Raw genomic sequence first — 22,339 nt, 5'->3', positions numbered from 1 at the left:
ATGTTGGACGGCATCGGTGTGGCAGGAAGGAGGGATCGTGGCAGGCAATCGCCGGCAAGCTGCGTCCTTCACGCTGGTTGTCAATCCGTCGGTTTGGGAGCCGAGAGACCTGATCGCTCTGGCTCTCACTAGGGCCTTCCTCTCATGCAAGATAAGTACGAGACGTCTGCAGCGAGGCGATCTTAGAATAGCAGCACCTGACAGCGATGGATACTGTACCGGACGCGTCGACGATGATGTTTCTGCTTTCGAACGCGCACAGTCTCGCCAAATTGTGTACGACGCCTCTGCATCGACAACAAATGGCTCCATTTGCATCTCCATCTTTCACAGGGCGCAGGGTTCACGATGCACGGCTCAACGTCTGCGAAACAGCCAGCCAGACAACCGACATGCTCCAAGTCCGGCGAAGCTTTTTGGCCTCCGCGGTACGGCGGTACCTTTAGTCTTGTCACTGGACGCTGCCCTCTGCAGTAGTAGCTACATATTGCTGTCTGCTTACCACCTCTTCCGACCGCATCTGGTCATGAGGTCTATCAGAGCCGTCAGTGGCGTCTGCACGTGTTGATCGAGCAACATAGTGTGTTTACCGCCATGTCAACAACCAAGTCGACGTGGACGTGAACGAAGCCTGGCAACAAGAACACCTGGGATGAAAAAGTGACAGCCATTGGGAAACTCAACCTGAAACCAGTCTATTGATTCACAACATCACCCTTGCTGTGCTGCACCGTCCATCACCAACGCCCTCCAGAAGAGGCAACTTGTCAGGCGCCCAGAATGGCTTTCCGGCGAGATAGAGACGACGTCGTCAACGGCGGCAGCGCTTTCCACGATGCAGGAAGAGGTCTCCTGCGCATGGCAGGGGGCTGGGGCAACGTATCGGGTCCTGGTATCTTCATGATAAGGACGATAACGACGGGCACGCTGAATGCGGTGACCTTTGGGATCGTCGGTGGCTTCGTCGGAAACTTGATCTTTGGTGTTGCGAGCTTGCCGTTTTTGTTCGCGAGTTGTTTTGGGTTTGTGTTTGGTGCTGTTGGGTGAGTGTGTCTGTGTTTGGAGTCGAGGGGAAAGATCGTTGATGGTCGCAGGTTTTATAACGACTCTGTGCGAAGGTCGTTGATCAGCTTGGAACGATATCCTCGATTATTGCAGCTGCATCTAGACGAAAACTATCCCTGGTAAGTCCTCTTGTTAAATACCATGTCTCGCGACTGAGCATTGGTCAGGCACGGCTTCCAAAACTACACCCAGCAACAGCTACGCCGAGACTTCTTCCAGAGAAGCTGGATCTTAAGAGGCATGTTGGTCTGCTCATGGTTGACTGCTCAACCAGCTCTGGATGTGAGTCGTAACACAATTGCACAAGCACAGGAAGCGCTGATCAAGACAGCAAATCAACGAACAAAGAGAGCAACAAGTCGTGGAAGATCGAGTCCAACCACCAACCTCCACCTCCGAAAGCGACTTCGCGCACAAAGAGGCAATCTCCAAACAACACCCTTGAACAACATCTCGCCCCCGACCTGTCAAAAGTCGGCTCCAGAAAAGATCTGCGACATGCCAGACAAGTCTCGAACAGTCCTGCAACCGATCCGGCATTGAGCCGTCAGAGAAGAATGACACTGCCTTGGCACCACGACGCTACACGTTCCAAGCAAGACTAGAGATTGACTGAACGAGCGTGTACGTGAACAACATCTTCGATTCCGCTTGATGCGATGCTAATGACACTGCCACAGTGGGTTCGCCACTCGCGACGCAATAAGACTTGTCACGCGCTGACGACGTTCAAAGAATCCTGCTGCATCCCTGTTCGCTGTATCCGACTTTCTCGGGCACTCGCGTTTGACGACATCATCAGAAGCTGCTTTTCTCGAATTGCAACTTCGTCCTCTCCACGACTTCCAGGGGCAACACGAACACGGGATGCACGGGTATGACTGCGTCCTGTCTCTCAATCTTCCAAGCAGCCAGTTCAGTATCCGACGGCTTTTCTGCGCTCCAATTGAACGCCGCCGTCAAGCGTCCGTTCTCGCCCTCTTGACTTGGACCATTGACATCGTAGAAGTAATGGTTCTGCGCCGCACTGAGTCCCGCCAGAGAGTATAGAGTATGGTATGCATCAGGTCTGGCGGAGGGCTTGTCACGCATCCCGCCTTTCTTGCCCTGTTGCTGCGCGCAGCATAGTAGGTACCGAACGAGGCCTTCGCGACTCCAGAGATCTTGCGTTCGACCAATATGCGCTTGGCCGGCGAGAGCGGCTTGAATCAACGCCCAGCAGCCTCCGACCCAGTGGCTGTAGCAAGCGTCAACGAGCTTGTTCGCTCGACCTGCGAATCCTCCCTCTGGTGATGTTTGGATGCCGGACAGCCAGCCGAGTAGAGCTGCGACATCGAGGTATTTGGGAATGCTGATATGCGGAGCGTCGAGAATGCTCAGACAAGCCAACGCGCAGAAGGCGTATGCTCCATGGGCTTCGTTCGTCGGAGCCCCAGCAATCCCACCCTCGTAGGTCTGACACCGACCCACCCATTCACCTAACCTGTCCGTGAACTTCACCAATCCAGCCTTCCTCGCAGGTGCGTCGGGTGGCAACTCCAGTGGTAGATTCAGCAGAGAGATCGCCGTCATGGCACAATAAGCACCCCTGATGTCCTCTTCCGCTCCCTTTGACATCGTAAACCCGCCATCGCTTTGCTTCATCTGTCCCAGCCAATGCCACAGTCCTTTCCTATCCACAGCCTCCAGGCCACCTGCTGCCGCTAGTGCCAGAAGACATGCATATGTACCTGCCAAGTGGCTATACTGCCCATGTCCGCCTCCGAAACCTCCGTAGGGGTTCTGAAGTGGCCGCACAGTCTCTACGAGTCGTTGTGTGTACGGCGATACGTCCTGCTCCAGAAATGAGAGGCCGCCGAGCGTCCAGTAGAAGACCCAAGGTCGGCTAGCATCGATGACAACGTAGGGCGCCGGGAGAGCTTCCAGCGAACCTTTGAGGAAAGCGATGTGTTTCTCGCGATTAAGATGTGGGATCCCATAGCGGTTGTATCTCAATCCATTTAGTCTCTCCTTGCCCGTGAGTAGTGGGAGACACTCAGCCGTAACTTTGACCTGTGCTTCAGACGTCATAGTCGTCAAATCGTCGTGAAATAGACTGAACGTCTCGGGCTGCAGCCACGGCGGCAAGTCCACATCGTTGCGTTTGAGCAGGTGTTTGCCAGGGAACGGTGGACCAGTAAAGTCCTCGTCGAGGTCTTCGAAATCTTCGTCAGAGTCGTCGGACGGTAGCTCTTCAATACGGGCTCCATCGCGGAGGGCTTCGTCGAGAGTGTCTTCCGTCTCGTCCTCGCGTCGAAGTTGCTGCTGTTGTTGTTGCGCCATCCTGATGCTACGCGGTGTGACTTTCCGGAAGAGCTTTCTCCTAGGCTGAGAGGGCTTTTGAACGGGCATGGAGTGTTGCAGCAAACAGGAACGGCGACATGAGATGCGGCCTTTGTCGGGTTCCAAGCGACTGTCTTAGTATTGTTCGATGGCATGCATTTTTCTGCTTGTCGGGTTTGAGTGTGAGCAGACGTGAACTTCTTTCCGTGCTGGTTGGTGCAATGAATCTTATCCCAACAGAAGCCTTCCAAACAGGTTTACAAAGACTATTCGGGTAGTAGCGGTTTGTAAGACGTGGTGTAACGCAGAAGCGTTTGCATGTGAAGGAGCTGTTGATGTGGATGTCATGCGCCACAGCAGTGTGGCTGGACTCGAAGCTCCCGTCCCGACATCACCCCCTCGACCTCAATGTCTCTCTTCCTCCTCTCACCTACCATGCCTTGACTACACCACTCGCGCAGCCCAGCTGCACCTCGCCAACCTCACCATGGCCAAAATAGTCACCATCGCCGGGCGTCGCCTGCGATTCCCAAGCATTCCCATGTTCCGGGTATTCTACAGCTTAACGTACACTCTGATCTACCTCATCACCCTCGTATTCCTGGCCATAACCCCGATATCCATGCTCTACGCCTCCATCCAGCAAGGTGCCCTCCAATATACCACTATGATCGGCGGCGCATACGTCCTCACCATCATCATCGCCATCTTCATCTACAGCAGCCGCCTCTACACGAACCGCTCAGTGCTATCCTCCGTAGGCAAAGCATACGTCCCGATCGAAGACGGCGAGGTCGGCAACATGGTCCGGAAGATGATCGTGAAGCAATTGCAAAGGAGCGCCGTTGTGGCATGGGAGAGCCGGCCAAGAGACCTCTTCGGTGAGATTCTTTTGGCGGCGCAAGAAGGCATACTAGCCACTGAGAGGCAGAATGTTGTTGACAAGAATGCCTACGTAGTCGGAACGGAGATTCGCGTGGACCCGCTGAATCCTCCTTGGGGTGATGTCCAGCATCCTGGATGGTCTTCGCCCAGTCATCAGGATAGTAACAAAACGCCTGGCGTGCAGTTTGATAGTGTCATTGCGGAGCTGCCGCATTTGATCGAGGCGAGAGCTGTCTCTCTGGCACCGTCAGATCCTACTCTTACGCCTGTCGAAGGGGAGCCACAGCCAGCGGATCCAACGGTTGTGGAGGTATTAAAGAGGCCTGCGACGATGGGTGTACGGGAATATCTCACCAAGCTGGCTTACCTCGGTCTGGTACAGTCGCCAGAGATCGGGCAAAGGTTCCTCACGCAGTACGAGAGAGCACGTTTCTCCGGCAACCCAGTCCGGCCAAAGGAATTCGACAACTTAATGAGCGCATTTGCAGAACTGTTGTCTGAAATGACGGAGTTGGATCATGCGATCATCGACGAGATCCGAGTACAAGTCAGCGAGAAGGAGGAATTAGCCGAACAACGAGTCCCAACTCTATCACTACCTTATGAGGGTGCACCTCAACCGAGGACGCCATCGCCACCTCCACACTCAGTACAGTCGAGCGCGCCAAGTCCAGTCACAGCAAGAGAAGCATTGTCATCTCGCAATGCCACCCCATACCTTCACCTTGATACCGATAGCGAGGAGAGCTTTAGTTCCGTCCTACGGCATACTCCCGAGCCAGCCGCGCAGAGCTCACCGCTGAGCTATCTCATGTATGAACAGCAAGCTCCGAGCTCATCGACCTTGCCTAGCGATTCTGGGAGCGTGCTCAGACATGACGTGGACGATACTGGCTGAAAATAGAAGTTACGACATCGTTCCTCATTCTAAATCGTACAAGCGACAAGAATCCATACCACCAAAAACGACATCAGGCTAGCATAGCCGCATTCTTTCGAGAGTGCTCGAGATTATTCTCGAACGGATTGATCAGTTGACCGACACTCGCCAAGCCATTCGTGAGCGCCCCTTTCTGAGCAGCTACGCCAAGGAGGATGCGGCCAAAGTACGGCACAATCTTGTCCTCGAAGCCATCGAGTGCGGCAGAAGCACCAACAATGCCATCTGGCCTCACTACAACTATGCAGCCAAGATTTTCGGCCGCACCAAACTTCATATGCGCAGTGCTGTCTCCATCCCAGAAACCGCTGCCGAACCTGCGAACTCCGAGATATTCGTCGAGGTTCTTGCCATGGCCGTCGATGATCGTCATATAATCCACCGCATGCGCGAATCGCTGTTGATGTTTGTCAACTTGCAATCGAAGCGTTTGCAGAAGCGATTGAGAGAGATGCGGCTTGCCTGTGAAGACAAGTATTCGATATTTGCCATTGTACTTCATCAGTTCATGAAGTCGGACGGTCAGTCTTCGCAGTCCAGGTTTGTGGAGCAATGTATCTGCTGCTCTGTGGCCGGGCTGGATCGGGACTGACCCCAGTGCATTGTCAACATCGTTTAGCAAGTTCTTCGGATAGAAGATTCCCACTCCCAGCGCGAAGCCAGAAGTTTGCTCCAAGAAATCACCTAGCAAGGCCATGTCGTCTTCTGGTCTGCCCTTGAATTGCTCTGGCCTCTCTCCGCCGATCAGGCTGCTAGCGATCTTGTCGTTTTCAATCAGTTGATGTGCAACTCCTCGACGCTCGTCCGAGTAGTTCTGCAGAATCGGTTGTCCAAACCACCCCTTGATAACTCCAGCCAACCTCCAACCAAGATTCACTACATCGTGCACGCCAGTGTTCATTCCGTGCGCAAGTCCGGACGAGTGCGCGTGTGCGGCATCGCCTGCCAGAATGATTCGCTCTCTGTCCACGAGTCGCTCTGCCACGCACTGCTGGATGCCATAAACTGTATGCCAGTCTACCCTCTCGAACTCAAGCTCGAAGGGCGCAACTGCAGCTTTGGCGTCATACACAGCCTGCTCTGGCGTCATACTACGACCGTACTTTTCGAAAAGCTTGTCATTCAGCGCGTATCCAATTCGTGTCGCTCCGTGATCAAGAGCCAGCCAAAGCACTTGTCCGTGACTGGGAGATTCAACCGAACCGAAACCATTCCTCGCCTCAGGGATGTTTGTCTTTACCACGCCGTCCATCCGCACCCAATGACGGTCTTTCGCTGTCCAGGGAATGGAATGCCAGCCAGCTTCCTCACGGCGCTACTTCCTCCATCAGCGCCTACGACATACCTTGCCCTCACCTCTCGCGTCTTGCCTTCAGGATCGACGCACTCCACACGACATTTATAATCGTCTTCAGCATCTTCGTCGACCTCAAGTCCAACCACCTTCCAAGGCGCATGCACCTCCCCACCCAACTCCTCGAGCTTCCCACGAATAATATCCTCGCTAAACTTCAACCTCAAGTTCATGGTCTCCTCAAAAAATGTCCCCGAACTCCCAGGATTCTCAAAGATCTTCCAGCCTCGTCCGTGCACCCTCTCGCCGTTCCTGTACGTGAAGGTCTGGCAGGAGTGAAGCCCCTCCTGCGCGAGGGCGTCGTACAGGTCGAGCTGGTCGAGCATTTCGAGGCTTCGTGCGAAGAGCGTGGAGGCGCGGCCGTACATGGGAAAGTCTGGTGAGGCTTTGTCGGCCGAGTCGACGATGTAGACGGAGTGGTGGAGTTTGGTCAGGTGGTAGGCCAGCAGTAGCCCCACGGGCCCGGCGCCTGAGATGAAGACGTCGACTTTGGGTGGCACTGTGCTTGATTGCGGTAGCATAATTTCTGTTACTGGACGGAACTACTATGACATGACTGCGATCGAGCGCGCCATTGATATATGGCCTTCGAAGACATAGACCCTGCACCTCACGCACACACGTACACACGACTTACAGTAATAAGGTGATGACAAGCTCGCCAATGTAAGCCGTCCTCAAACCCCCGTCCTCCCTACGAAGCGCTTTACTTCCCCATTTCAGCCATGATTCCACAGCTGGTCTGGTCTACGCCCCGCAGAAAATACTTGTAGGGCTGAAAATCAGCCAGCTGCTACCACTGGATCATGAGCGAAGTCGCTTCCTCTAATAAGCACCAACGAGTCTACTCTGGACTTTCTTTGGTGGGGACGATTCGTCTTAGGGCTTGTTCTAAGTGACTCTTTCGAATGCTCATCAGCCCTTGAATGATAGATGCGAGAAGGTTTCGTCCGCTGACGAAGGCGAAGGCTGATGGTGGAGGTGTTGAGAAATAAGGTTGTTGATCCTTTGGGTAGGCGAGGGAGGTGGATGGGTGCGAGTGGGTGGATAGGCGAGTGTGTCTGCTGTACAGTAAAGTACATTGTTGGGAGGGCGACTTGTTATTGTTTGAAAGGGGAGGAGATGGAAGGTTTTGAGGAAGGGGGAATTTGGGATTAAACAAGACTATTGTAGTTCAAGCGAGAGTTCAGGTTGAACGAGTTTTTTTCTTTCCAGATCCACACCTGCGCAGATGCCGTTGACTGATCGATATTGTACGAACACCGTCCGTGAGACGCCGTACTCCTCCTTAACGACCAAATCGTCGTCCCTTCTGGAGAAGACTCACGGGATCGAATGAATAAAATAAACGATTCTCAATCGTCATACTCATACTCGATATCGTAATCATAATCGTGGTAACCGTGAGAACTCTCCCAAGAATCGCGACGAACGGTCCTCTTCGCTGGTGAACTTTGAAACAGCGTCTTCTCCCGCATCTCGTGCATAGTAGGTCGAAACATGCCCCATCCGGTAGGACCCAAGGCCATATGTCTCCCCTTGCCATTGTAGTTCGAGCCGTGAGAAAGCCGAACCCTCGCCTCACTCTCGGCTTTGATCTTGACATACCACGCATCGCAAAGTTTGTTGAGATAAATCTCACGCAGCCGCGGCATATGGACGACGTCTTGGGCGCAGTAGTCCATCATCGCGGTGGTCATTGGTCGTTGATCAAAGACGGCGTAGCTGCCACCCGACTCAGGAGCAAAGAGCTTGCGTCCTTCGTTTTTGACTCTTTGCCATTGGTGCTTCTCCGGATATGGCAGGGGCAAGTCCTTCTCGAGGCACTTGGCTAGGCCATGAACGCAGCGTTTCTCAAAGCTGCGTGAAGCAAACTCGAAGAGTTGGAGATCTTCGATGCCGTGGACATGGACGCCGTGCAGGCTGCAGAGGGCATCCGAGTCGTTGCGGATGTCGAAGAAGACTTTGAGGATGTCTTCAGCCTCGAAGATGGTCTTCAAGGTGGACCCGTTGTTGGTGGAGTTCGTTGTGAAGGCATTGGCACCGAGAGTGGTGACGTCGATCAGGTATGTCTTCCCCTGAGGTTGGACGAGAATCGTGATGATGGACAGAGTACCATGCCGACAGAGGTTATTCCCTTCGAGGTCAACGTAAAGGCTCGGTGGCTGGCCTTTACAATCCGGCAAGCCGTCGAGGAAGGCAACAAGGCTGTGAGGTGTATCAATGAATGTTGGAGACATTGCGAGGGGAGGACGAAGGCGTTGACCATACCAGCGAGCCTACCTCGTGGCCTTTTAAGTCCTTCTCCTCACCACAACTTCTCCACGGCCTTGATTCATGAATGCAATTTTCCCCTCAATCTCGACCAGCATTCCACGGTCAACATCCACGGTTCGGAGGCCTCGTGTCTGTCTCTCATAGGCGAGAAATGAGCATTGATATCAATGTGCATGGTCGGGCTGGTTTGCTGCAAGGAAAGAAACTTTGAGGCCTACCATCTCTGTTAGCCAATCATAGCTTACATGCATGTGGGCGCTCCTTCCTGAGATACGTACATATATACCCATCCACACTCGTAGTAGAAAGCTTTCTTTCTCTTTCTCCAGGTCGCTCTCAGCGAGGGCGATTTCGTCCCTTCATTTGAGCGTTCCTTTCGATCGTTTCGTCGTTTGTTGACTGTTGGCTGTTTCCCCCTTACCAGCCTTCCCGCGCTCCATCTCCCTCAGGAGGACTAATCGAGGAAGAAGCGTCTTCCACTTCACCAGTAAAACCAACCGCACAAGTCTCCAATCTCCAGCCAACAACCTCCGTTGAGTTCGGGTCCTGAAGATCTTCTACTACTACAACACCAACACCAGCAGCAGCCTCTTCAGTTCGTCGACCCTTCGTGGGTTTCGTCCGGAGGTCAGGGACCTTTGCCGTCGTATGAGTGGAATTATGACACATCACCTTCTTCTTCCTCTTCGAATCCTGCTGGACAGGAGAGCGCAGCCTATGGACGGAGTCAGCCAGCAGCACAACAGCTTTCAGGGGAACCTTCCCAGCGTGGAGTGTACCCTGGAGCATTCACTCACTTACAACAAAGCGGGAACGCCACGCGAGCATCGTCGTCTACCCATCCCGCCAATTCTTCCGCTCACGACAAGATCCATACCTGCCCCGTTTGCCACAAGACCTTTGAGAAACTCTACCTCTTCAAGTAAGCCCACCGACATCCCAACTCAACTCCTCTTCCACAATCACTAACAGCCCCCCTCCTTCAGCAAACACCGTAAAAAGCACGACCGCCCCTACAAATGTCAAATCGAGGACTGCGGCCGGGGCTTCGAGACCAGCAAGGACTTGCGCCGTCATTGCGAGTCCAGGCATCCCACGACCCAAGCTGGGATGCAGAAGCATTATTGCCCCTACCCAGGCTGTAAGTTCTCGGAGGAGTTGGCGTCGTCGTCGAAGAGGAAGGATAATCTCGAGAGGCATATTCGGACACAGCATGGTGGGGAGGAAGTGTCGAAATAGGATAAAGATGTATGCGATTTTCCGTTCCCGCGATTTTGAGTGCACTGCTTTTATTGTGTCTCGGTGTGCGTGGTCGTTCGATCATATGGCTCGTAGACATGAGCAGGGGCGTCACACGCTGGAACTCATTAAGTACTGTGCCAATGACCCCGTGAAACTCTGAGAGTGAATAACGAGAAACCAAATTACTTATCGCATGTACCAACAACACAACGCTCATAATCGCTTCTCTCATGGCCGCCGCCAAAAAGCGCCCACTCAACAACAAGCACGCAGTGTCATGCCCACCAAGAAAGCGATCCTCATGAGGTCCACAGTTATACCACCAAGAATCCAACGATCATTACTTTCCATCATTCTCGTGAACAATAACATCGTGAGGCATCCTGAACCTTTGTTCGGCCGTGCGGGTCGACGGGTCCAAATCGGGTGGAGTGTGAGTGTGAAGAGGTCTTTCGGGAGCGTTCTTCTAACTACTCGAAATAGGCGGTGCAGTCGTCGATGGGCCGGTGTCGTTGGAGATCAACTGTCGTCGAGCGTATGCGAGCTAAACACCGATGAAAGGACGAGTCAGTCAATGTTGCATTCTGAGGTAAACAAAAGAGAGGGGGTATCCTAATCGCTTCCCAATCGCACCACTCTCGCCACAAAAAGAGAGACCCAAATGTATGGCCCAAGCTGAGCCGACCAAGAACCAAGAGCACTCATGACCATCCAAAGGACGAGACAGTCTCTTGCTTCTCCAACTCGACTTGCCACTATCTCGACTTCCATCCTGGCTTAAACTGACAGACGGAGTAACGTACCTTGTCAAGCGTCTTGGCAAGGTGCAAGTGCTTGTTGACCACAGTCTCGATCTCTGTGCAGATGTTGCCCTTCAGCTCGATCGCACACTCCTGAGGCAGCCAACGTAGAATGTCAAATCCGTTCGCGTACACCGTCGTGTTACCGGTTGTACCGCTGCCATCTGCGCCGGGGAGGGTGAATGGCATGTGAATGACCAGAGTCTTAAGGCCCGAGCAGTAGCGCAGGCTGAGACGCACGGTCTCTTGGAAACGCTCGAGGATCTCGTTATAAGTCGGAATCTCCAGTTCGACGTGCTTGATCTGTCGGCGAGATCTCTGATGGAGGCACGACAGTGTCGACATGGCCGTGTTGAGGTCCAAGGTGAACATGTTCTCACTATAGAACACGCCTCTCGCCTCCTTGTAGATCTCCTTGCTGGCTCGTAAGATGTTGACGAGGAGTGGGTCCGCAAGCTGATTGCGCTCTGGTTCTGGCGCGGAGGCAATGACGGTGGAGCGGGCTTGAGAGACGGTTCGAAAGCGGCCGGTCCGCATCGTTCTGCTTCGATAGACACCACCATTGTTGGAAGACTGCGATCCGCCATGGGTGAGCGCAGGAAACGTGACCGCATTGCTAGTGGCAGAACCGGCGGAAGCGTTACGGGAGGACAGGAAAAGTGGCCGGTGAACAGCACGTGCTGTCAAGCCATGCAGACCGGTAGAGGCAACAGCGGGGCGAGGGACACTTGACAGAGGACCAGACAGCACTTGAGCAGATGACGGTCCGTTGGTGCCCGTAAGGTCACCGTCGTTGTCACTCACGTCAGAAGGACTCTCAGGCCCACCAAGCATGTCCTCGTCGTGGTCAGATATCGACTCGATCTGCTGCGGCTTCTCTCTCTTGGACAGGAGGATGTTGTAGGGTCGCGTTAAGCAGGCTCTGTAGATCTCAAGCCGAATCTCGGTCGGCAGCTCCATGATTCGAAAGGGGTTGATGTCCTTGTCGGTGACCGGACACGGGTGCTCTCCTGGTTGCTCGACCATTTTCCAGTCCTCGTCGTAGCCCAGCACATCTTGTTCTGGCTCTTCCACGACCCTGCTCTTCCCCTTCCCCTTGGATGAGGAGGTGCCGCTCCCGCTCGCCCCGGCTGTTACATGTAGTGCTTCATCGACCATGCCCTTGATACTCGCCTCAGCAAGCAACCTCGAACGCTGGCGGGTGTTTCTAGTACTCGCTCGGTCGCTCGTGGATTTGGTAATGCGATTGGAGGGAGTCGAGATGGCGCTGTCGGAGGAAGTATGTGGGGTTGTGCGTGCCATTCAGATGATGAGGTGGGTAGTGTGCACTGCTGGCAATTTGTTTGTCGAAAGGGTGGTGTTGTTGTCGGCACGACTCCGCAGTCGACACGCGAGGCGAGGTGTGGTAAGGCGCTTTGTGGTGGATGAGAAGGTGCCAGGTGGGGCGGTTGCGTTCTTGTAGAAAGGGCGACCACGGTTGGATTTAGAGTTTGTTCCGGTGAATGGCTTTGATGTCAGTCAGATCAGATGTCGGGGTTGTTACTGGCGCCCAATCTGCGTCACTTTGCTCGAGAATGGTAGTGAGTTGGTGAGTTTGCCAGCAGCAACAGAAGAGCTGCACAATAATTACTGTACGAAGTTCCCGGCGCTCGGGTGGTGCCGGCCTTTGTGTCGCGCCTGCCTGAACTTGACTCCGCGGTCACATGACACTCGCTTAAACACGGGCTGAGGTGCTCAGGCTTCACTTGCGCAGTGTTTCTCCTCCTCGTCAACAACTCTATCAACATTCTCATCGATTGTGTACTGTTACTAGTCCACTACTTTGGATCGAAACAGAGACTCTCAAGCAAGAACATCGTCCAACCAGTCGAACTCAATTGCATGCAGAAGCATCGCATTCCCTTTCTGACAGTGCATCTCCGCGCCCTCATCCTCCACCGTCAATCGAAACTTGTTCTTGGGATTCGGCAACTTGTCAAAGAACTCCTTCGCCAGCGCGACGTTCTGTTCTCCTTCCGCTGCAGCCTGCAGAACGAGAAGCGGGCAAGTGATCTTGTCCTCCAAGCCATACAGCTCGTAAGAAGACCAGTACTTGGCGAACTCGTCAATGTCCTCGATTCCGTTGTTCAGGCCATACTTAGCCATGTGCTCATACAGGAGGTAATTCTGGGAGTGGTCGTACTTTCCATCGGCTTCCTTTATCCGCTCGATGCGATTTCCGGCCAGATGAGAAGGTGAGGGCACCAGGCCGCTTACAATGCACGCAGAAATGCGTTTCTCAAATGCAACAGCGCGAGGTCCAAGGAATCCTCCCAAGCTATATGCGATCAATGCGAGACGATCTGGGTCGACTTGTGGCAGGGTCAAAGCATAATCCACGACCGCCTTGAGTGGAACTTCCCAGTCGAAGCGATAGGTCAGGGAGGGGTCTCGCATGAACGTGCCAGTCTGACCCGGGCCTTCGAAGATCAAAGCATTGTAACCACGACGAAGAGCAGCCGCTCCACCGCCAGAGAAGTATATCTGCTCTGAACTGCCATCGGCTCCCATTTGTATCAGCACAGTCGGCCGCGGCTTATCATCCACTCGTAGGAAGTATCCGAAGAGAGACTTGCCCTCGTACGGGATGGAGAGTACCTGCAGCGTCGGCTCGAACAGTTTGCCAGCCTTTTGGAAGCAGCTGGTGTGCTTCTCGTATATCTGCTTCTTCCGAGGATCTTTATACTGGACAAAGAAGAAAGCAGCCTGGTAATACGTCGTGGCTCGAAGCCATGCCTCTTTCGCGCTGACCTTGTGACCTCCGGCAAACGCCTCGTCCGCATACCCTTCGACACGCTTTGCAGTAGAGAGCCATGCCTCTACCCAGCTCTCTGGGTCGCCATCAACGATTCGACTCGCGGTCTCGAAGCACTCGCCGATCTCCGCGCCAGAATATGTGGCGAGGCCCAAGAATTTCAACAAGTTATAATCGAAGTATCCGTCTTGAAAGGTCCTCGACGAGCTCCGGCCTGATGAGAATACATGGTTTGCTCCAACACTAACGACGGATGCGGCTGTGTTGGACATGGTGTACTTGTATCAGGATTTGCGTTGTTCAATATCTCCACTTGCTGCAAAGTGAACAGAAAGATGTAAAGTTTTGCAAGCCGGACTGACATGGAAAATGAACAGATATATGCAAATCGAACGCTTCGTACCTCATCTCACCTACAGCTAGAAGAACAACGTCGACATGGCCGAGCGAAGGAAAAAGACGGCATCGACAAGGTCACTCGCCTAGCATCCAGCTTGTCCGGCCACTCGTACACCTCTCGACTCGAGACAACGTAAACGCCCGAGCTCTTCTGACCCTGCTAGAATGAGCTGAACGCCCAAAGCGTCTTGATTTGAGAGGTATGTACAGACGTGGTTGGACAACTCGCGCCAGTAACCTATATAGCTACGAAAATGATCCAAACGTTCGGCCCGAACAAGATCCTCATCTTGCTCGTTACGGCCGAACAGGAACACCATCGACTGCCCCGACGGCCCGAAGTGTCAACAGCACTTGTTGCACGACATACACACTACTACAACAACGCAACCCTGGTTCACTAGCAGATGCTGCCGACCCAACGGGCCCGTCTTCATATACCTCGCACATGAAAGATGTATAAAAAGTCCACTGAGGGAAACTTGGCAAAAGCGAACGCTATCAAACACAAAATATCCCATTCGGTCTAGAACGAAAGTCTCGATCTCCTCAAAACCGGCATCCTTCCTCGCCCACAACACGAAGATCTCAAAGCTCGTTTCGATCAGAAAGCCGTAGATGCGATCAGATTTACTGGCTCAGTAGAGTCCAGCATACCGATCAACTGGCGTTTCGCAGAGAGTGTCACGTCGTGAAAGGGGTTTGAGGATCTGGTTTTGAGAGAATATCTGACCAAGGGATTTCGTGTCGTGTCGGAGGTAATTGAGATAGACTCCCAGCCTCTTCTAATCACTCGCATCGACCTCCAACGGACCTACGTGTCGATGTCTAACCATTAATAATGACAGAGACCATGCCCAACTCCTCTTCATAGCGACGATCCTCTGTGAGATCGATCTTTACAGCAAGACTAAGAGCAACAAGTAAAGCTGAAATGCGTGGCGCCTGTGCTTAAGTTCTGGGATGAGGAAGGGGGTACAGATGATGGACTTTGGGTTTAATGTGGGCACGAGGGGGATTGGGGTGGATCGGGCGCGGTGGGCAGAAAATCCCTTGATGGAGATTGCGGTTTGATGCGGGAGGACGTGTATGAGTGAGAGAGTGTTAGAACGTGGTGAAGCATGTGACGAACTACTGCGACTGAGTTCGTAGTCACTGACGTTTGGACTGAATTCTGAAGCCCCACATTTCCGTTGACAAGAATGTGAAGCTTGCATATGAAAAGCCTCACCTCACCCCTCGAGTTTCACAACACATGGAATGGAACATCACGAGGTGTTTGCTCGAAAAAGCTCCATTGTCGCAAAAATACTATTACTCTACTCACACATAAAACTTGGTCGCAAGGAACAGCCGTCCTGTCCTGCATATCCCTCTGACCGGTTACCCTCAATGCCCACTTGAATACGCCTGTTTTCGCCACACGACCAAAAATATTCGGCCTTTCACGACCCAAAATCGAAGCAACAACCCCGTCACTTCAGTCTTTGCGCGCGAACGGTAATGACGCGCCGCGCGAAAACAGTATTACACAGTACTAACAGTTAAAGTTGGGAAGCCACGCTACCCGTTTTTTTGCCCCTCTCCGCTCTTCCTCCTTGTGGCCACAAAGCCCAGGTGCGATGATGTTACACGCTCAGCGGTCATACACTCATTAGAGAGAAGAAAGCGAAATCCCACTTCCAACCAGTTCCCATTTTGTCGCGCCGAAGGAAAAAGAGCAATTTGATGACTAGAGAGAGAGATTAAAGTGACTGAGTGTCGCGTGTTAGTCCGGTCCGGTACAAAGGAGATGGATTGGCGGTAACGTAGTGACGCCTGAGCATCGACAATCGATTCGATGACCGAAGAGAGGAAAGCTCGCCGAGTAAAAGTCGAGTGTGGCGCCGAGAACGACCCAAATCAAAGCCCGCCATGCCGAACGATCCACGAAACGAATCTGGGGTATCAAGCCAGTCCAAAAACGCCGGCGGTGATGAAAATGCAAATGGAAAGCGTGTCGTCCGTGCCAGCTACTACTGACTTGACGATTCCTGTTCTTCGTGAGACAGTGGTGGAATGTCTTCGATGTTTTCGAGAAACACCGCCGCTTGATCTTTAGGTCCCACGTGAGCAATTTGGCCATCGAAATCCTACTGCTGATGCTGCGCTGCCCACATCTCCTGGCCACGGATCTGCTGGTAGTGGTCCATTGGACCAGTGCTGTGAGGGCGCTGCACGCTGGACTGCTGATAGTACATCGGAGCCGCATTGACCAGGTTGCCGTTCGGGTCGGTGTAGGTGTACTCGGTAGCATGCTGTCCAGGCTGGAGGCCGTTGTGTGGGGATTGCCAGCCCATCGAGCTGTTCATGTGTGGGCTGTTGTTGCCGCTGGCAGGCTGCTGCTGGCTATTGGCGGTAGGTGGCTCTAGGATCTGAGGTGGATTGTAGCCAGATGACGGGTTGGAGGTGAGCTGCGGTCGCTGCTGTTGTTGCTGCTGACCGTTGACAGCCAGCTGGTATTGGGCAGGAGACTGGGCGCGAGATGTCGGGGCCATCTCCGTGCGAATGTGTGCAGGTACAGCGGCCATGCCTCCATTCATCGCGTTCATGTAGTAGTCCGACGTCTGCCTCTGCATTTGAGCCACCCCGTTCATGCCTGCAGCAGGAGACGCCGAAGCTGGTCTCTCCGACGGCGCTGGCATTGGGGACTTGCCATCTCCCGAGTATTCATTCTCTTCATCCGACCCTCTAGATCGCTGAGTTTGCATGGAGACTCGAGACGCAAGAGCTGCAGCTGTTGCCGCCTCTGACTCTTCGATGGTACCGGTGTGGTGATTTTGGTGACGCGTGAGTGTCGTTCGTCGGGTGAAGGTCTTCTGGCAATCGGCGTAGGGGCATTTGTAGGGACGCTTTCCAGAGTGAATGCGACGGTGACGTGCTAGCGAGCTGGAGTCCGAGAAAGGCTATGACTTGTCAGCTTCAACATCACCAACATCAAAAAGTATTTCGTACCTTGCCGCATCGCTCGCACATGTGAGGCTTCTCACCCGTGTGGACTCGAGAGTGGACGGTGAGGGCCGACCTCTGAATGAACTGCTTGCCGCAGCCAGGGTGATCGCAGACGTGGGGGCGTACGCCTGAGTGAATACGTTCTGAAATGCGCGTTAGTATATTTGTGTTGTGAGCAGGGATGAAACATTGGTGTCGCACCATGACGCGCCAAGTCACTCCTCCGAGCGAAACCCTTCGAGCATGTCGAGCACGCGAATGCCTTGGGCAGCCCAGTGCTGCCTGTGCTTGTCCGCCCACCCTCCATCGGACTCTGGTCTGCTTGTTGTATGTTCTGCTGCACCGCGCCCAGCTGTGCGGGTTGCTGGTGGTACGACTGATCTTGCGTCGCATTGGGGTTGTAGGAGTGCTGCAACATCGAGATCCCATTCTGTTGGGGCAGCTGATTCGGTGAAGGGTATCGCATGCCGTTGGTGAGTTGTGCGGCGATCTGCTGGTAGGCTACCGAGTTCTGGGGCGTCTGGGAGGAGTATCGAGACGAATGGTCCGAGGTGTGCGGTGACACGCCACGCTCAGAGCCATTCTCGGATTTTATCCTGCTGTTGCCGTTGGGCACGTAGAGATTCTGCTGCGCGTAGTGGCCGGAGTTCGACATGTCGTGGTTCAAGGTAATCGGGAGAGGCACTTCGTATTGCATGTTGCGGCTGACCGCGCCTGCTGCTGCTGCTCGATTAGTATTCAGCAAGGTATGAAGGTCCATGTCCACCACGCTGGTGAAGCTGTCCCTCCTCTTGTGCTGCGGGGCGAGCAATATGTGTCCAATAGACGGCAGAGACATAAACTGCAGCAAGTGTTTCAACGCCGGTGTGTTACTGACTGGATGGCAGAAATTTTCTGACTCGAGACGCAAATGCCACGTGACGGGCACCACGACGGTCGCAAGTGAGTGCCGACTCGGAGTCGTACACTGGACGCTTCGTCGACGAGCGCGGCGATGTAGGTGTGGTGGTGTAGGTGCGGGTGGTCTGTTCGTCAAGACGCTAGGTGCACGATCCTCGAGGCCACTGCTTCGCGACTACGGCAGTGGAATAATGGCGCCTGCAGGAGACAAATGTCAGGAACGACTCGAGTGAGGATGAAGAGGTCGTTCGAGGTCGGCAGGAACGATGGACAGGGAGGATGTGTCGTGGTGGTGTTGTGATGTTTCTGCTGGTGCCGCCGCGCGTAGGGATTCGGATAGGAGAAGCAGTCTGCTGCTGTTTCTCGCTGCACGTCGCCGCCGTCGATGACGAGGGAGTCACGTACCTTCCCAAGATGAAATCCGCCCAAGATGCGGTCGCGGTGGAATGAAGAACGAAATGGCAGCCGCGTCCGTCGACGTCCTGATGGCTTGGGCGATGTTTCTGAGAATCGCGTTGCAGTCGAGAGGAGGTGGTGCGTGCGTGAGTCTCCCTTCTTCCCGCGGGCGCGGCTGCGCTAGCCTGTTCGGGGACCGCTGCACTGCTAATCTTGTCCGTCCGCCTTGTCGTCTCCCTCCCCTTCCGTCTCTCCTGCAGCCGCTTAATTTGATGTGATGCACTCGATGCGCCGACTCTCAAGCGCTACCGATTCCGATACGTGCTGGAAACACTCCCCCACGAGTCTGCGATCGTATCCCTTTCGTCAGCACGACGTCGTCGCTGGATGGTCCCACGGACTTCGTCTGGGTGGTGCGTGGCGACGAGCTGACAGTGGTTCCGTCTGGGAGCCGCCTTCAATCCTCCCAGTAATGCTGCTTTCAATTGCGCAACTCCGCGTTCCAGCTTGAGCCAGAAGTTCTATTTCTCTCTGACTACCAGAGTCGAGTGAGACGTAACCGCTGGTCGAGGGTGCGTGGCGTGCCCGACAGTTCCTGTTTGCTGGATCTTGCCCGTGGCGGTTGAGAGACCAGAATACCAATAGATGAATGGCCTAGGCGCCGGGTTCCCCTTCGAATAGCAGATGTTCAGTCGTCGAAGCCCAATTTGGCCTCTGTGTTTCCAGTTGAGGTGGTCGAAACGAAGGTCGATCCTGTTGCGGTAGCTCAATCAGAGCGATTCGCTGTGTTGCTCTGCCTCTGAGCGGTCGTCCGGTCCTCCTCCAGTTCCTCGAAACTCGGTCTCCGATTATTCCAAAAACAACTTCCCAAACACTTCCCAATTCTCTTTCCTCCTGTTGCTACATATCGCGACCTGCGAGATACGCACGATTACCAAGGTCGTTGCTGATCGAGGACAATTACTGGGCCGCAGCCGCCGGCCTAAGGACCTTAGGAGATGGGTGAATGACGGTAGTATCAATGCTTTACAATGAATGTAGGTTGATGGTATTAACGAAGTGGTAGGACTGTTGGAAGGAACGTGTAGTAATGGTCCAAGCAAGAAAGAAAAAGGTAGGGCCACGCAGCTTGGGCAGCATGTGATGCCAGTATATACACCAGAGAGCAGTAGTGCCAGGCTGCAATCAATTGACAATTCATACTCGAGAGATTACAGTCCATAACACCCACATAAAGCTGCACGCGCCTCCATGTGCATCGCTCTTCAGGATGACCCCGGCATCCACACCAACGCGCAAGGTCGTCTTCTTGGACGAAGCCACAGTGGGATGGTTGCGTGCAGCTACCCAAGCGGCGGCACAACGGGTGGTAGATCTGCTGCCATGGCCCGTCAAGACGGCAGCAGCAAGCGATCGAAGCGTTCAGACACCGTGCTGGCAACGATGAGTCGTAAAAGTCCAGAGAGTCTTGCACATGACGAGTAGAGTCAAACCAGGTTGATTTCAACAACAATTTGACAGCTTCTTTTCCTTCCCTACCTTCATCTCGAAGAGGCCTATTTGCCTACAGAGACAGACCACGTCTTCCCTCCACGTGTGATGAACACTCTTAGCAAATGCTATTCTTGTCCGCAAAGCCCAATCTGCCCGCCGACTGGACGCCAGCGATGCTGCCCTGCCAGGACGGACCTGGCGAGTCAAGCTTGCCACCCCGGCGCATCAGACTGATTACTGCAAGCTTTAGCAGAGACATCCTTGATTCATACGCAGGCGTGCTCGTTCTCGATGGTGGGGAGTCAAACACGGCGTGGCTCGTGAAAACAACAATGCTGACGTTCAATCTCTGTCAATTCGAGACGTTGCGGTCAACTTCAGCTACAGAAGCTCGCCAGAAGACTTCTGGCGCCCCCGCGAGACGACGGTCTTCGCGCTATGTGGCCCTTGGGACTCACGAACGGCGTTGCGTGGGTTCTGATGATGGCATGGCAATGTGCACGGGGCGGAGGTCGTCTCATGGCTGGAAGCGAGGGCCTCGTGTGGAAGCCTTCCCTTCCTTCTCCCGCCCTTCCATGGCCTAGCAATTTCCAACGGTCGCGTGCACGCAGGGGCTTCGCCATCGCAGACACGCCCACTTCGCCGGTGTTTTGGCCCTTCGCGGTGACCCCACCCACCCGACTTGCAAAGCTGCGTTGATGTTGCAATCGCGGAAGGAGACAGAACAGAATGCAACATTCGCGTCTACGCTGCTGACAGCCCATGCCCCGACAGGCATCCGCCGTCTCCCAGATCCAACTCCTCCTGCATGCCAAGAGATCTCCTGCAGGAACCTCCCAGCAAGACAAACATCCTGGTCATCAGCATTAGCATCAACCATTCCTGCTTCCGCCTACTCTCCACCATCTCGTCCTTCGCAAACGGCCTCAAAGCCGGTTCTCAGCCCAACCTTTCGGGCGGCAGCCATTCGACTCACACCCCGACTGGGCAGGAAAACTTCCACAAACCGGTTATATCAAGATCCTGCTAATCAGGCCGCCCTGGTATATGATCGTCCCTGGGTTGCGGCATGCAAGCCGGCAGAAATCTGCCACCCCGAGTCAAAGAATAGCAACGCCCTGCTGCGTTCAACCTCGCTGAGATCGGATCCGTCATCCGCCCTCATAAGACTCATCCTCGAAGAGGAAATATCCTGCTTCTGCTATCAAAACGACTGCCCGCTTTCCGCAAACTTCACGCACGCAGGTGGATCGATTGGTTCTAATGACGCGTATAACATAGTACGTGAAACACCCCTCCATCAGTCATTGTTTCCATTAGCGGCAACTATCCGGATTCATGGATGCCATGAGCCGGCGCGGCCTCCGGCTCTTATCCAATCTCGCGGCTTGTCGTTAGTAGGTATATCCCAACGCTGATGATGGCAACGCACGGGTGGTGGTCACGCGGCATCAAGACCCTACTGTCATGGCTCACATCATTCTTTTGCTCAAGATTCGGCGACTCGACACAATCGTGGCATGACAACCCGCATGACGACGAAATGAGCTCACTGGAGTTGTTTCGACATGCCATGGACAAAGTGCACAACAAACAGCCAGTTCGTGGCAAAGCTACACTTGAATCAACGACCAATGCTGTATCTTACACACCATGCTCCCCGATCTCGGGAACGTGCTCAAGCTCACCAGCCTGGTCAAGACAACATCAAAGCTCCTTTTCTCACCGGGATCACTGCCAGCGCGAAGTTGGAAGTCGGAACTGTCTTCCCCGATTTAGCAGCTTTGGAGTCACTTCGGGCAAACGCGGTCTGGACCTAGACGTTCTTGCAACAACCCCGGGTATACTCCAAAACAGGCAAGACGAGAAGTTGCAGGTGATATTGTTGCCCAATAAAGTTATGGACGTCTGTGATACTTTCTAGGATCTGATGACATCCAATATAGGAAATCTTCGATGAGATTGAAGTGGGAAAGAGGCGTTGGCAACCTTTTCGAAAAGCTCTCAACAATCTCGCAGAGGCATGTTGACATCGACAACAGACTTGCTCTGGACTGCGAGAGATGGCAAGATAACGTTTTCGCCAGTCCCTATATCATATGAACATCATCACCAAAAGGGCCGAAGGAACAACCATACGCACGCCATCGAAGAGGAAAGGAGCCCGCCGTCCTGGTTCCGCACCCGGCCGGCCAATGCTAACGCTTTTGATGCCTTGGAAACGGCCTGATATCTGACATGTGGCTTGAAGCAACCACCCGACCGGGCACATATAGTCAGACCCAATCTGCCCGATGACATTTTCGCATATATGCCATGCATAATCAGTACGCTACAGACGCAACGCCTGACTAGAAAGCAATACGAATGACAGCAGAAGAGCCACGCTGCGTCAGCGCAATCTCGCTCTCGTGTCAAGATGTCCAAGCCACGCTGCAGGGAGCGAGGAGTCGGGCACGAGTCTGGGCGTTTGAGAAAGA

The 22,339-nt window shown here is 53.8% G+C and overlaps 9 protein-coding genes across 9 annotated transcripts; 3 read left to right on the top strand and 6 right to left on the bottom strand.

Moving 5' to 3' along the window:
• Positions 1-780: 780 nt before the first annotated feature.
• Positions 781-1,510, top strand: M409DRAFT_26279 (uncharacterized protein; the record flags this gene model as incomplete). Its single annotated transcript, XM_033808037.1, has 4 exons — positions 781-1,043; positions 1,095-1,184; positions 1,233-1,347; positions 1,397-1,510. 4 exons carry the CDS (start codon positions 781-783, stop codon positions 1,508-1,510), a joined length of 582 nt encoding a protein of 193 aa, XP_033664124.1.
• Positions 1,511-1,863: 353 nt separating this feature from the next.
• On the bottom strand, positions 1,864-3,387 carry M409DRAFT_26278 (uncharacterized protein; the record flags this gene model as incomplete). Its single annotated transcript, XM_033808036.1, has 1 exon — positions 1,864-3,387. One exon carries the CDS (start codon positions 3,385-3,387, stop codon positions 1,864-1,866), a length of 1,524 nt encoding a protein of 507 aa, XP_033664123.1.
• Positions 3,388-3,874: 487 nt separating this feature from the next.
• On the top strand, positions 3,875-5,170 carry M409DRAFT_26277 (uncharacterized protein; the record flags this gene model as incomplete). The annotated part of the gene is made up of 1 exon (XM_033808035.1): positions 3,875-5,170. The coding sequence occupies one exon, from the start codon at positions 3,875-3,877 to the stop codon at positions 5,168-5,170; it is 1,296 nt and encodes a 431-aa protein (XP_033664122.1).
• Positions 5,171-5,243: 73 nt separating this feature from the next.
• M409DRAFT_26276 (uncharacterized protein) lies at positions 5,244-7,087 on the bottom strand (the record flags this gene model as incomplete). The annotated part of the gene is made up of 2 exons (XM_033808034.1): positions 5,244-6,527; positions 6,569-7,087. 2 exons carry the CDS (start codon positions 7,085-7,087, stop codon positions 5,244-5,246), a joined length of 1,803 nt encoding a protein of 600 aa, XP_033664121.1.
• Positions 7,088-9,260: 2,173 nt separating this feature from the next.
• Positions 9,261-10,058, bottom strand: M409DRAFT_57533 (uncharacterized protein; the record flags this gene model as incomplete). Its single annotated transcript, XM_033813658.1, has 2 exons — positions 9,261-9,558; positions 9,814-10,058. 2 exons carry the CDS (start codon positions 10,056-10,058, stop codon positions 9,261-9,263), a joined length of 543 nt encoding a protein of 180 aa, XP_033664120.1.
• Positions 10,059-10,551: 493 nt separating this feature from the next.
• Positions 10,552-12,187, bottom strand: M409DRAFT_68541 (uncharacterized protein; the record flags this gene model as incomplete). Its single annotated transcript, XM_033817888.1, has 2 exons — positions 10,552-10,629; positions 10,889-12,187. The coding sequence occupies 2 exons, from the start codon at positions 12,185-12,187 to the stop codon at positions 10,552-10,554; spliced, it is 1,377 nt and encodes a 458-aa protein (XP_033664119.1).
• Positions 12,188-12,727: 540 nt separating this feature from the next.
• Positions 12,728-13,951, bottom strand: M409DRAFT_26273 (uncharacterized protein; the record flags this gene model as incomplete). Its single annotated transcript, XM_033808033.1, has 1 exon — positions 12,728-13,951. One exon carries the CDS (start codon positions 13,949-13,951, stop codon positions 12,728-12,730), a length of 1,224 nt encoding a protein of 407 aa, XP_033664118.1.
• A 2,259-nt stretch (positions 13,952-16,210) lies between these two features.
• On the bottom strand, positions 16,211-17,766 carry M409DRAFT_26272 (uncharacterized protein; the record flags this gene model as incomplete). The annotated part of the gene is made up of 3 exons (XM_033808032.1): positions 16,211-17,023; positions 17,073-17,212; positions 17,271-17,766. The coding sequence occupies 3 exons, from the start codon at positions 17,764-17,766 to the stop codon at positions 16,211-16,213; spliced, it is 1,449 nt and encodes a 482-aa protein (XP_033664117.1).
• A 1,869-nt stretch (positions 17,767-19,635) lies between these two features.
• M409DRAFT_57529 (uncharacterized protein) lies at positions 19,636-21,383 on the top strand (the record flags this gene model as incomplete). Its single annotated transcript, XM_033813657.1, has 4 exons — positions 19,636-19,734; positions 19,979-20,329; positions 20,444-21,139; positions 21,261-21,383. 4 exons carry the CDS (start codon positions 19,636-19,638, stop codon positions 21,381-21,383), a joined length of 1,269 nt encoding a protein of 422 aa, XP_033664116.1.
• Between the last annotated feature and the right edge of the window lie 956 nt (positions 21,384-22,339).

This window comes from Zasmidium cellare, assembly GCF_010093935.1.
Source record: "Zasmidium cellare ATCC 36951 unplaced genomic scaffold M409scaffold_31, whole genome shotgun sequence".
NCBI classification, from domain to species: Eukaryota; Fungi; Ascomycota; class Dothideomycetes; order Mycosphaerellales; family Mycosphaerellaceae; genus Zasmidium; species Zasmidium cellare.
This window is presented reverse-complemented; position numbering and strand designations above follow the sequence as displayed.